Source organism: Drosophila subpulchrella, chromosome 3R (assembly GCF_014743375.2).
Source record: "Drosophila subpulchrella strain 33 F10 #4 breed RU33 chromosome 3R, RU_Dsub_v1.1 Primary Assembly, whole genome shotgun sequence".
Classification (NCBI taxonomy): domain Eukaryota; kingdom Metazoa; phylum Arthropoda; class Insecta; order Diptera; family Drosophilidae; genus Drosophila; species Drosophila subpulchrella.
Window position 1 is genome coordinate 10,870,351 of NC_050609.1, and position 11,938 is coordinate 10,882,288.

The 11,938-nt window shown below is 41.1% G+C and overlaps 2 protein-coding genes across 4 annotated transcripts in view; both read right to left on the reverse strand.

The window, feature by feature from the left end:
• LOC119563259 (endoplasmic reticulum aminopeptidase 2) overlaps positions 1-9,235 on the reverse strand; it is a 28,797-nt gene extending 19,562 nt beyond the window's left edge. For 2 of the 3 annotated variants that reach the window (XM_037876590.1, XM_037876577.1), the window contains exons 1-2: positions 8,970-9,235; positions 4,711-5,197 (exon numbers count right to left, since the gene is read on the reverse strand). In XM_037876590.1, the coding sequence (XP_037732518.1) occupies positions 4,711-4,864 (154 nt within the window). In that variant the 5' untranslated portion in view covers positions 4,865-5,197; positions 8,970-9,235. Of the gene's footprint in view, positions 1-4,710; positions 5,198-8,969 lie in introns of those variants that run through there. The other variant, XR_005222121.1, reaches the window with a different exon arrangement.
• Positions 9,236-9,776: 541 nt separating this feature from the next.
• Positions 9,777-11,903, reverse strand: LOC119549442 (uncharacterized protein CG4449). The gene is made up of 7 exons (XM_037857538.1): positions 11,549-11,903; positions 10,990-11,492; positions 10,822-10,932; positions 10,665-10,765; positions 10,429-10,607; positions 10,147-10,372; positions 9,777-10,093 (listed from the first exon to the last, which is right to left on the reverse strand). Exons 1-7 carry the CDS (start codon positions 11,604-11,606, stop codon positions 10,003-10,005), a joined length of 1,269 nt encoding a protein of 422 aa, XP_037713466.1. The 5' UTR covers positions 11,607-11,903; the 3' UTR covers positions 9,777-10,002.
• Between the last annotated feature and the right edge of the window lie 35 nt (positions 11,904-11,938).

Here is an 11,938-nt window from a genome sequence, read left to right on the forward strand (position 1 = left end):
AAAGATAAGGTCTTTGAAGAGGGCAGCCTGGAGGATAAGATGCAGCGACTCTACAATATATGTCTGGCAGATAATGGGTATACAAATAAGTATCCTCCAGAGGAAGCCAAAACTTTGCAGCAAGTGGAACACATCCTGGAACGATCCTTGGGCAAATACCTGGAGTACTTCTATGGTCACTCGTTTCCGCAAAACGCCGAAGTGTACGTGATGAGCTGGAGAGACCTTAACAAAATAAAAACCTTTGCCAGTGATGTGGAGCCCTCAAATGAGATAAAGTCGATTCTTCAACTATCTCTAGGCTTTCCGATTATCGAAAAAGTCGACAGATGTGTAAAGTCGGTGTGTCTATATCTAAACATAGCAGCCAACGTCCTCTATGAAGAGCGATTTTTGGGTCCTAAAAAAGTTAGTCAATACCAGTCCCAGGTCAAAAAGATCTTTGAAGCGATCCGACACCAATTCATCATAAGACTCGAAAGGAACTCACTAAACTGGACGGCATCTGAGATTTTGGTGCTTCATGAGAGTTTAAATGGGTTGACCCTGAGCATTGGAAACATACCTGAGAAAGTCAATCATCGGGAGTTCGCGACCGAGTTCTACAAGGATCTAGACTTTTCCGCCGATGACAGCCACGACTATGTCCTTCTAAAGGCTTCAGAGTTTAGGCGACTTAAACGGGTGAACCAACTGGAACAGAGCTGGGGAATGGTTTACAGGCGTGACAATATCATCGTGGTGCCGTACAATATAATGGAGGATTCTGCCTTTGAATTAGAAACTCACGATATATTTAGGATGGCCGCGCTTGGAACTCAAATAGCCTTTAATATAATTGATTTTTTGAGGCCAGAAGTTTGCAAGCATAGCGAAAGTGTAATAAAAATGTTCGATGATCACCAGATATGTACAGATAATTTATATTGCCCAAGGAAGACTCAAAGAGATGATATATTGGCTCTACAACAGGCTATCCTTATTACAGCGAATTTGGTCCACGAAGCCTACTTTGCATCGGGTTCAAAGTTTAACCAAACTCAGCCCAGTTTCACCACAAAAACCCTCAGTCAGCTGTCTTTTTTGAAGTTAGCACAAAGCGTTACAAAACAATTTTTTGTTAAAAACGAATTGCTTACCAATCTTTGGCCAAAGCTGCCATCATTCGTTCAGTTTTTTAATTGTGCTGTTTAAAAATATTTAGGAGGCAAGACTTGTAACCACATGCTTATAAAAATAATTGTATACAATAATTAAATAAGAAATAAAATAAAAAAAAGTTTTGCGATCAATCATTTGGCTTATCTACTTTGCAAATATATACGTTCCCATACAACCCAACAAAACACAGTAATCTGTGCAAGACTATGATTTGAATTTGTTCATGTCGTTGACCCGTTGGTGACGTCGAATTTGATTGTTTGCAAAACCCTATTTGAAATTCCTTGGTCAGCGATAAGAGCTACAGATGGGTGGTCTGGGGTCCGGCTGGTTATTTGCACACTCAATTTGAGGCATTTGCCATGATTTAATTAATTGGCAGACCGTGTTCGAGGGCCACTTGCAGACTCATTGCTGGCGCAAATAATGCAAATCGGAAGAGTTGAGTTCAAGTGCTCGATGAGAGGGTCTTGGGGAAGGGATGTATGGCTACCCTGAAATCGATTGCAATGGCATTGGGATCAACTGAAGCGGATCAAACACGGTGGCGAACTAATTGTGCAGAAACCGAGTTAAGCTGAGCTCAGCTCTCTTGGGGGAGAGCCTCCTAACGAATCTTAAATGCTCTTAGACTTTTTAAACAATGTTTGAAACTAACGTGAACTTTAGGTTTTTAACTGAAGGTTGTGCGGAAATTTTACATGTATGTTTTTAGTGCTCACGCGAATTCTTGAGCCTTCGATGAGTGATATATTGATTGATTGATTGATGATACAAAATGTTATTTTATTAAGGGTTGTCAGGGAATATTTATGTATGTATTTAAGGTACTCGCGAACTCTTGTGATATTTATTAACTTAGCATTTCTTCTAGCAGTTGTAATTCAGGGTTTACTTCAATTGCTTGCCAAAAATAGTAATCAATTCTCTAGCTCTGACCACAATTTTGTCATATTACTTGAAGATTTCTTTTTAAGAAGAAACATTGTAAACTTAAGTAAAGTTGTGCTCGCTCTGTTTGCTTCCCTCGCGCTTTAAGACTATATATAGAAACCCTTCTGGGCAAGGGTATGCTATATAGCACAAATGAAACCAAATGCACGCGGCTTGGCAAGGCTTCAAGTGCCTCAACAAGTACGAGTGTTGTTCTGCAAGGGGCCCGCGGGCAATATTTTCCATTTCCATTTAATTACGCGCCCAGTGGGAGGCGGGGAAAAGTGGGTGGGCCGCCTGAAATGCTGGGGGGATCGGAATCCTTGTGTCCTTTGTAGTTGCATTTAATTGTGTTTCGCCTGCGCCATTTCGCTACAATAAATTGTTGCTCGCCGCGACGTTTTGACGGGTTGACTTGGCTCGCTCGCTTGTCAGTTTCCCATTTTCCATTTTCCATTTGCCAGTCGCACTCCTCATCCGCTCCATCTTCCTGTAGAGGGCCCTCTTCCTGCTAGCCGGTTTCCACTTTTCTGGTTGAGTTTGAAGTTGCCTGACCCAAAAACACATTTCATTTCTATGTATCCTTTACTTTCACTCATCCAAACACACACAGATTTTTATATGGAAACTCGGTGCCACACTTTGGCATGCAGCGCAAGGCTCTTGCCGCTTCAATTGTTTCTTGTGGACCCATTTTATCTCGCTGATGCAGTCCAGGATAGGCAGGATTTCTTTATTTAAGTCAAGCCCCCGGCCCAAGTGCTCCTGTGCTGGCATGTGTGTGAGCCCATTCAGCCTGCAATCAACACAACGCATCCTGCAATTATCAACATCAGACGAGGTTCCTCCATTAACCCTTTGATGGGTGTCGGCCTCGAAAGACACCCCAGTTGACAGAAACCTTTTAAATTGCTTGGGACTAAAAGGGTGTCTATCTGCCTTTGCACCTGCTTCACAAGATTATGTTGTCCAGGCTATAATTTCATGCTATATTTTTCTATTAAATAACTAAAACAAGGAATACAAACTAAATATTAACCAAATAATCTTTTTTTACTTGGAATAAACTTAGCAGTCGTATTTTTTGTAAGGTATTTAGAATTCTAGACCAAAACACGAAACAATAAAACCCCTTTAGATCGTTTAAAATGGGATTAACTTCCCCGAATGACTTCAAGGAACTCGAATACCTATTTTATGGCCACCAAGTAGAGGTTAAGCTGGGTTCCCTTAAAGTAAACACCGCTGCGGCTGCCGTGAGTCAAGTGGTTACTCCACTTTATGCATCCTTAATTGCTCGACTGGCAGTTGGGACACCAGCACACGTCCACGTCCTGTTCCCGTGACACTGATTTAAAAGACTTGGGAGTGGGTGGTGGGTAAGGCAGTCCCATCCGAAGGCGAAGGCAACTGGCCCACTTTGGCCCACGGCATGCCCAAGTGGAACGATTTCTCGCCTTGATAAAGTCAACACGATTTGCATATGTTTGTATTTAACTCTGCTCACCATATTGATGACAAGACCAAATAAGGATAGGAATATATGTGTGAGGGGTAAGTATGGGATAATTAAGAGTGTCGCCAACATTTCATTTTTAAGGTCATTCGATCGATCTAGGGTATTCAAAACTTTAAAATATTTTACATTTATTGATTAATTTCTTAATGATTTATATCCGATTTCTCAATGTAAAGTTAAGCCTCTAGTTAGATATCTGTTAAAAAAAAATTAACATAAAGTTAAATTAATCGCCAATATAAATCGATTATTTTAATGTGATGTTAATTAGACGAAAAAGTCTTTACCGAGTCTTATATAAATCGATTCAGTGGGATATTAACATGACATTGAGTAATCGGTAGCATACTTTTCTGCTTTTCATATCTGTTAGATATCTTTTTGGAGGACGTTATAGTAGTCATGTAGCATTCTTAACTCTTAGTCCCCCGCCAAAATCAAATTGATTTCCCAGACAAATCCTTTATTGAAGTCCCATTACCACAAGCGATGGCCCCAGGGGATCAATTTTGTGACATCGCCATCGAAAACTTCGGGGGAGCGTAAAATTTCAGAAAATCGGCGACAGCTTAAAGAGCACTCGAGTACATTTCTGCCATCGACCCCCCGCCAACCTGTTCATCCTTCAGTGGCCTCCTCCTTGCCAGTTGGAGCAGCCCGCTGGATCCGTTGGACATCTGTCAGGGCGGAAAATTCCACCAACTTGGCTGCCGGCGCTAAGGAAATGCAAAAATTTAGCTGGAAAATGGTTTGGGGGCAGCTGGCATTAAACGAGGGTTGGATGCTGCTGACATTCATTTACTTTGCCTCTGGCCAACGAGGCGTATGAGTAACGGCTGCAAGACGTGGCATTTTTAATGCCTTTGTTTTGCATTCAGTGTAATTAAGAAAACAACTTGATGCATAAATCCCAGAGGGGCGACGGCAAAACCCAAAATTGGCAGGCAAGAGGAGTTAAAATTGCGTGAAGTGTTGGATTATGCACAAGTGCAATTATGCACTTTTCTTTACCCGCCCTTTGATCATTTTTGTGTGGCCCCAAGGCAATTGCAATTGCATTTCCAGGTTCTTAAGGTGGAATTCAGGTCGGGACTCACCAAAAGTGACGCCATTCGTCTGCTTTTCCTTATCCTTGTCCTTATCCTTCTCGCACTTTTCGCCGCCCAACGGCTCCAGCTCGATGCCATCGGTGGTGGCCACTTTGTAATCCCTTTTCGACATATTGCCACAGCAGAAGCCACAACATAACATTTGGCCAATTTTATAGGCTTGTGGTTTAAGTGGCGCCGTCTTGGATTCTTTGCCACGGGGCACGGTCTGGTCCTCTGGGTAATTCTGGGGTACGTCTGATCCTGTCTCTGGGTGGCAGGATTGGGATGTTGGGTCCGGGATTAGGACACTTTGCCCACTGGTCCTTCTCTAGCTAGCGATATGTTTGTCCAAAAAGTGGTCGGTACAAAAGGTTCCTTTTCGGGTGTAAACGGGTATGTAGAAGACTAGAAAGGTCGGTGAGTAGAGTTGATTGTTGTGTTTGATTTCGGTTTTCGGTCAAAAATTGGTCCAGTTCCTGGTGTTAATGTCCTTCTGCAAGGGAATATAAAAGTGTATTAATTTATTGATGATATTGATAATAACAGTTGTAAATGGAGGAATATTATTATAGTCTTTCTAAAATCAAAAGCCCTGTTATTTTGTATTTTGAATATCAACCATAACACAGCTTGCACCCAAAGCATTTTAATTTACGTATAGATTTCCATCTTTAGTTAGCTTAAAAGAAATAAATAAATATTAAAAGCTAGCAATGCACTTCATAGAAAGCTATCTATGTCAAGTCAGCTAAACAATGAGTAGGTACTTGTAGATACTTTTAAGAACAAGTCAGACAAAAGTAACCATCTGTGCCAGAGAATCTTCTTGTACACTCCACTTGGCTGCACAAAAATTAATAAGAAATAGGTACGAACCTACATATATATTTGAAATGTTTGCAACATTCAGCATTCTTCGACTTATTGTTAGACTGCAACTTCCGGTGCCGGCTTGAAGGAAAAAAACACCAGAAAGTGGGGCAGGTGGGGTAGAAGGCGGAACCTGCAACTGATGTCGCCACTTGTGGGCGGGTGTTGCTGCCAGGACATTGTTGTGCCAGGCAAACAAAACGAAACTTTAATAAAAGCCCCCCATACCCTCCTTCCCCACTGCACTCCAGTGTCCTTTGTGGCCCAGCAAAAAGGAGTAATAAATAGAAGAAAAAGGCGAGCTGCAACAATGACAATGTCGTGGACTAAAAAGCATTCGATAGCCTTAGGGCCACGAATGCAAATGCACATCAAATGTGAGCTGTCCCAGAGGTAGGAGCGTTCTTAGGGTGACTGGGTGACTGGTTGCCTGGCTGCCTAGTCGACAGTAATTGCAAGAGGCATCCACATCCTCATCCGCCGGCACAAAGCAGCCGAAGGAGCCGCCTGGTCAGGGACTTTCCATCGGTCTCCCAGTGCGAAAATATCGAAGAGGTGTGCCAAAGCAGTTCAATGCACGAGTACACTCAGAAAAATGGTCAACTAATCGAGCTAAAATCTTACCATTATTTTACCCTAATTTATTAAGGCACAAACGTAAATTTATTAATCGTAGGATTAAGCAAGTTTACTCCAAGTAAAACAGACAATTATGCATTTAACTTATTTATTTTAATGAAATGGCAAAGATAAAGAAAAGATTTTATTATTAAAAATAATTTGTCTAACTAGTATGCACATATTTATTTTTTTTTGATGCTTTAACAGTATATTTACATTTTTATAACCCTATCTGATATGAGAATATCCTTGTCATGAGATTAAAAGGTAACCACAATTAAAAAAGTTAGACCAGCGGTCAAGAAAAAGAAGACCTAAAAAAAGCACTGATAGAAAATAAAAATACAAATATAACTAAAATGTATTTCGGTTTAAAATAACGTTAGTATTAGCACAGAAATTTTAAATATTAACGATCTTCTTAACTGATTGCAGTATTCAGACGAAGTCTATTTCATTTAAAGAGTTTATATAATTTTAATTTATATTTAACGCCGAAAATCTCCAAGTGTAGCTTTCGAATAAGAGGTCTGAGGATTAGGACCCCCAGCACTAGACCCAGTTAAATCGAGCGGGGAATACGCGGATGCGAATGCGGCTCTGGATCCGGAGCCCGAGTGATGGCCACTCCATTTGATGGGGCGGCACTTGAAACAAAAGTCGAGGCGGGCCCGGGCAATTGTGTTTGCTGTTGGTAAAACACACAGCGTAATAAAGAACTATAGGAAGGGCGGACTGCGACCTGGTAAATGGGAACTGGACGGGCCATAAACCTTTCAGCCATTCGAAGCACTTGCAACCAGCGCTGCCCACAAACGCTTCCACCATTAGTAGATCCTCCATTCCGGGGGCTGGGCCAACTCAAAAATAAACATGGCGCAACAAAGTAAAGCACAAAGGACGAAAAACAAAGGGCAAAAAAGCCAAAATGAATAGAGCAAACAAAGAAATACATATGTAAGCCGGAGGGAAAAAGTTGCGATTTTGCTATACCCTAAGATATTGGATTTTAATTGGTTCACAAGATTTTATGATACGAGTTCAAGCTTGGCCATTTTTGGTTGAACTTTAGCTAGACATTCCCGAAAGGGGGTTTATTTCATGGTTCATTAAATTTGTCTCCAATCACGTGTAAATTATATTGAAAACTTGCCCCATCATTAGATAAGGACATGACCTTTCGGTGCTTAACATTATTAGCTAATGAAATAAAATGGGTAATTTAATATACGTTAGCTATTATTAAATTAAGTCATTAAAGCGATGTATACTCTGTTTATTACAGCTATTAAAAGATTACTTATTAATAATCATTAAGGAGAATGGGTGGAAAGTGGCATTTTAATAATTAATGTCTTGATTAAAATCTTATCGATAATTGGATGTTGTTTAATATGAAATTTACTTGTATTAAGAAGTTCTTATTAAGAACATAGTTATTTAAGGTCACGATTACACAGTAATATAACCAAAAATTATAATTTAAGGAAATAAATAGTTCTTATAACAGTTTAGTGATTATGAAAAATCTATAATGTTAGGTTTTTTTTGATTTGTATATTTTTTCATCTCATATTTATTTATTACATTATTTCCCAGTACATTTTTACATCTTAATTAAAGTTAAATCCCTAAAAAGTGCCAAAACACCCAAAAAATTAAAGGATATACCGGAAAGGGGCAAGTTTGCTTGTTGGCCAGGCCATAAAGTGGTCGGGATTAATGGCAAAATGGCGTAAGTTTGTTTTTGTGATTTGTTTTTTTTTTTGTTTTTTGGCTTGTTGCTCCCGTTGCATACAAAGCAGCCGAAAAAGGAGCGGTCAGGGAAAACCTCATGGACACTGTGTACAATGTACATATCCTGGCCAAAAGGACACTGCAGCCAAAAATAGCCAGCCAGGTGAGTGTGTGATTGTGTGAGTGTTGCGTTTGCGACACGTGTGCAAATTGTGCCCCGATGTGTCGTTTGTTACGTTTTACGTTACTTCCGGTCTGTCGGACGCTGTTAAATATAAATAAAAATGGCCAAGAGGATTTTTTATGGCAGACCAGTCCCCCATATAATAAACCCCTACTCATCAGCCACCCTTTTACGCAGCTGCATTTGTGCAGCTTTTGTGAAAAGCTTTTGGGTGAATCTGCTGGCATTATTAATTTCGACCATATGCAAGGCAAATTGAAGGTCATTCGGGTGGGTGGACGCCGTAAGCCGCCCAGGGGGTGGGGTGGGATGTTGGAGGTGCACATTCGATTGCTGACTGAAGCAATCAGTGCTGAATCGAGGGCCCTCAGAGTCCCATTCGAAGAACGACCAGTCCAGCCAGTCCAGCCCAAGGCCATTAAGCTGGGTGGCTACTTTTGGGGGTGGCTGTACGCAGGATTTTTGCAGGTGTCACGTTTTATTTTTAGCACCAGGCTGGGGTTACATACGAGAGGTCTGTGCGATCTTCCAGCTCATAAGCAGGACATAGCTTCAATATTTAATGCCCACAATCAGGCTGAATAATTGATGGACACATGTAGAGCCGAAGGGAGTAGTAGGCTGTTCATGTGTGCTGTTGGTTTTTGTGTCTGGCGCACGGCAATTAACTTGTTTAAGCCGCAAGGTAAACATGACAAACACATTTGTCAGAGTCAGTCGTCACTGTCAATGCCAGCGGATGGATATATGGATGGATGGATGGTTTGGATTTCAGATGGAGTGAACAAATGCCTCCGAGGATGACTATACCAAGCAGCTATGCAAACAACACGAGTCAGGGAGCAGGTTTTACCTAGAGCTGATGGTTTAAGCCACGAGTATCCTTCCGTTTTTGGGCGCCAAATAGAGCAGCAATTTTGTATACTATATAATACGAGTTGGTTGCCGTTTCACTTGATTTTTCTTTCGTCACAAACACACAACGGGCGGCGGAATCGGGGTTAAACAAATTGGAAAACAAACCGAGTTCAATAACAATGGGTTTCATGCGATTGAAAATGACTTTTTGGTTTTTCTTTGGTATACAGAAGAAGCGCGAATAAAATGCGTCCATCAAGAACGAAGGATAAACTCTTTCTGATTGAAAAGCAAGCGCGAGAAGGAAATTTCCTTCAGATGGCGAGAGCTTTTCCCACCAGAGCTTTCCACACTCTCTATTTTCTTTCTCGAAAGAGAGTCGGAGATTATTATCCTGCTGTGTCAGAATTTGTGCAGTGAAATTCCAAGGAATACTGCACAAGGATAATGAAGAGAGAAAGCAGCAAGAGAGAGAGAGCGAAGGAAAGCCGGCGGGAGGAGGCAACTATTCCACCCACCCCACTTCTTTCAACCGCCACCCAAAACCACCCCCCGCAAATGGGAAAACTCCACAGCAGCATCCGCTCTCGTCCTGTCAATATAAACAACCATTTGGGATCTGTTTCTAGCTCTGTGTGAGTGCGCTCTATATGCTAGATAAACAAAATATTAGGGGTGTATAATGAATGCTTGAGGGTTTTTTGGAAGTTGCCCGCTGCTCTACTTGGTGACAAATCGCACGAGTCGAGTCGAACTGCAAATACTCTGGTATCTCAACTTATCGTTATTTCTTCATCAAATGTTCATCGGCATTTTGTGTATTTTACTTATAATATTATCTAGTATTCGTATACATTCTTCTAACAAAGAATCAAAATAATTGCCTAAAGAAATATAAAAACCTGGCATTACAACACTTATTGCATTCATATAAAGAACATTTGATATTTAAATAATTTAAATGCAACTCTTGCACAGCAATGAGCAAATAATGAATAATACAAATATACATAATTTCCAAACATTTTTTAGGACTTAATTTGCAGATCAATCAGTTCATTGCCCTCCATATCCTGGTTTTTGGGCGTATCCTCCGGATCCAACAGTTCGCCATCAAAACTGTAAGGGAATTTATTCAATATTTGTTAGATTCGTGAGCTTTAAATACGTACAACAACTTAATGTGGCGGGCATCACAGTTCAGCTCCTCAGCACACTTAATGTATAACATTTTGAAGGTATCTTTTTTCTTCATGGGCATCACCATGGGTTGTTTCCACTTATCAGCTTGGACTTTTACTTGAAACTTTTTGGGTTTCCTGCTCAAAGCTTGTGGGTTGTTGTCGTCTTTGGCAGTCGGCTTCTTATTATTATTATTCGACTTTGTTGCATGGCCGCCTAAAAATTATATTTACTTAAAAGTATAAAGAAAATAATGAATATGGGGCACCTACTGAGTGTATGAAAGGATTTGAGACCAATGCTATGAGGCGTATCATCGGGTCCTATGAAATTGTAGTACATATCGACAGAAATATCATTCTCATCTACTGCATTGCGTTCTGCTATTTCCTTGAACAAATGCTTGAACTTCTGGTGCTGCCGCAGTTTGTAAATCTGAATCTCGCCAAGCCTGCATAAGTTTATCAAGGTTATTAATTGAAGGGGAGCCTGGTTTATCACCACTTACCAAGACAGAGCTACTTCAATGGTAGGATTATCATTATCAAAGATATTTGTCTCCTCTTCTGGAGCAGGTGCTTCACCCTCGTCCTCAGAATCCAGGTTAACCTATGGCAACAGTTTATAATTAACATTTTCGAGGCAACTCCTGGGCCTGAACTTACAAAGCCCTCCACTCGTGGAGCCACAGCTGATACCAGATCAATACTATCCACCACCTTGGATCGGGCAGCAATTTCGGCAACCGCCCTTCGCCTGTTATTCTGGTTGAAGCTCTACAAGGTAAGAGAATTGTGAGTGCTTAAGATCTTCCTGGGTAGGCTTAAACTTACGGCCACAATGCTTTCTAATGAGGAGACCACTGAGCCGGCCACCATCTGCGTTTCCACGTTAATCGGCGTGGATGACTCCGCCTTTTTTCTACCCCGCCTTTTTGCCTTAGTCTGGGCGGGAACCACTTCGGTGGATGTGGACGCCATATCTGGAGGTGCAGGCTCCAATTTAGATAGTGAGGAGCGAGTGCGTCTAGCCACAGGAGCAGACTGATTTTCTTTGGCATTCTTCTGCTCCATCTCCAGGATCAACTGGGAGACCGGTGACAAGGATCGTTCCGTGTTCTTATCCCCTTCATCCTTTTGCGTCTCAGCAGGCTTCAGTTTAATCTGTTTCGGTGGCGAAGGACCCTCTTCACTTTTCTGCGGCTTTTCCCGGGGTGCTGCTGGGGGCTTTCGTTTGCCGTTTTTGCCCGATTTTTTGGGACTGTCCTCAATAAAATCGTAGTCCACATCCTTGGAGAAAGAATCGTTGCCGGGATTGTAGGATTCCTTGGGCAAAGCTGGCAAAAATGTGAGGTATTAGGGATGTTTGGTTTTTCTTCCGTTTTAAGCTTACCTATAACTGGAACCCGCTTGCGGGCAGCACTAAATATATCGCATTCGTCGTCGGACATATTGGTTACTCAAAAATGCTATTTGGTTATCCTAGGTTCTTATAAATAGACGCGCCAAATCCAGATCAAACAAAACCAAAAAGACGCCAAATTAAATCATCTGGTGCAAGGTCAATCGATAGGCGATAACGATTGTGGCCTGAAGGGTGAAGTTATCGTAAGCAAATGTGAGATGAAAACAGTGGTAAGTAATTTAATTTTATAGAAAATAGGCAAAACTGTATTGAAAAAATTAGATGTTTTAAATATATTTTTATATTTTCTAAACGGCTATAATTTTTAAATAAAGTTTATTTGCAGGCCTACTGTGCCACGTTGAGCAACTCTGGTTG

Bases quoted from the DNA above. Each gene is read 5' to 3' on its own strand.
- LOC119549442 (XM_037857538.1), bottom strand. From the start codon at position 11,606: ATGTCCGACGACGAATGCGATATATTTAGTGCTGCCCGCAAGCGGGTT. The intron at 10,608-10,664 runs GTAAGTGGTGAT...AAACTTATGCAG, and splicing joins ATTGAAGTAGCTCTGTCTTG to GCTTGGCGAGATTCAGATTT. The intron at 10,094-10,146 runs GTACGTATTTAA...ATTCCCTTACAG, and splicing joins GCCCGCCACATTAAGTTGTT to TTTTGATGGCGAACTGTTGG.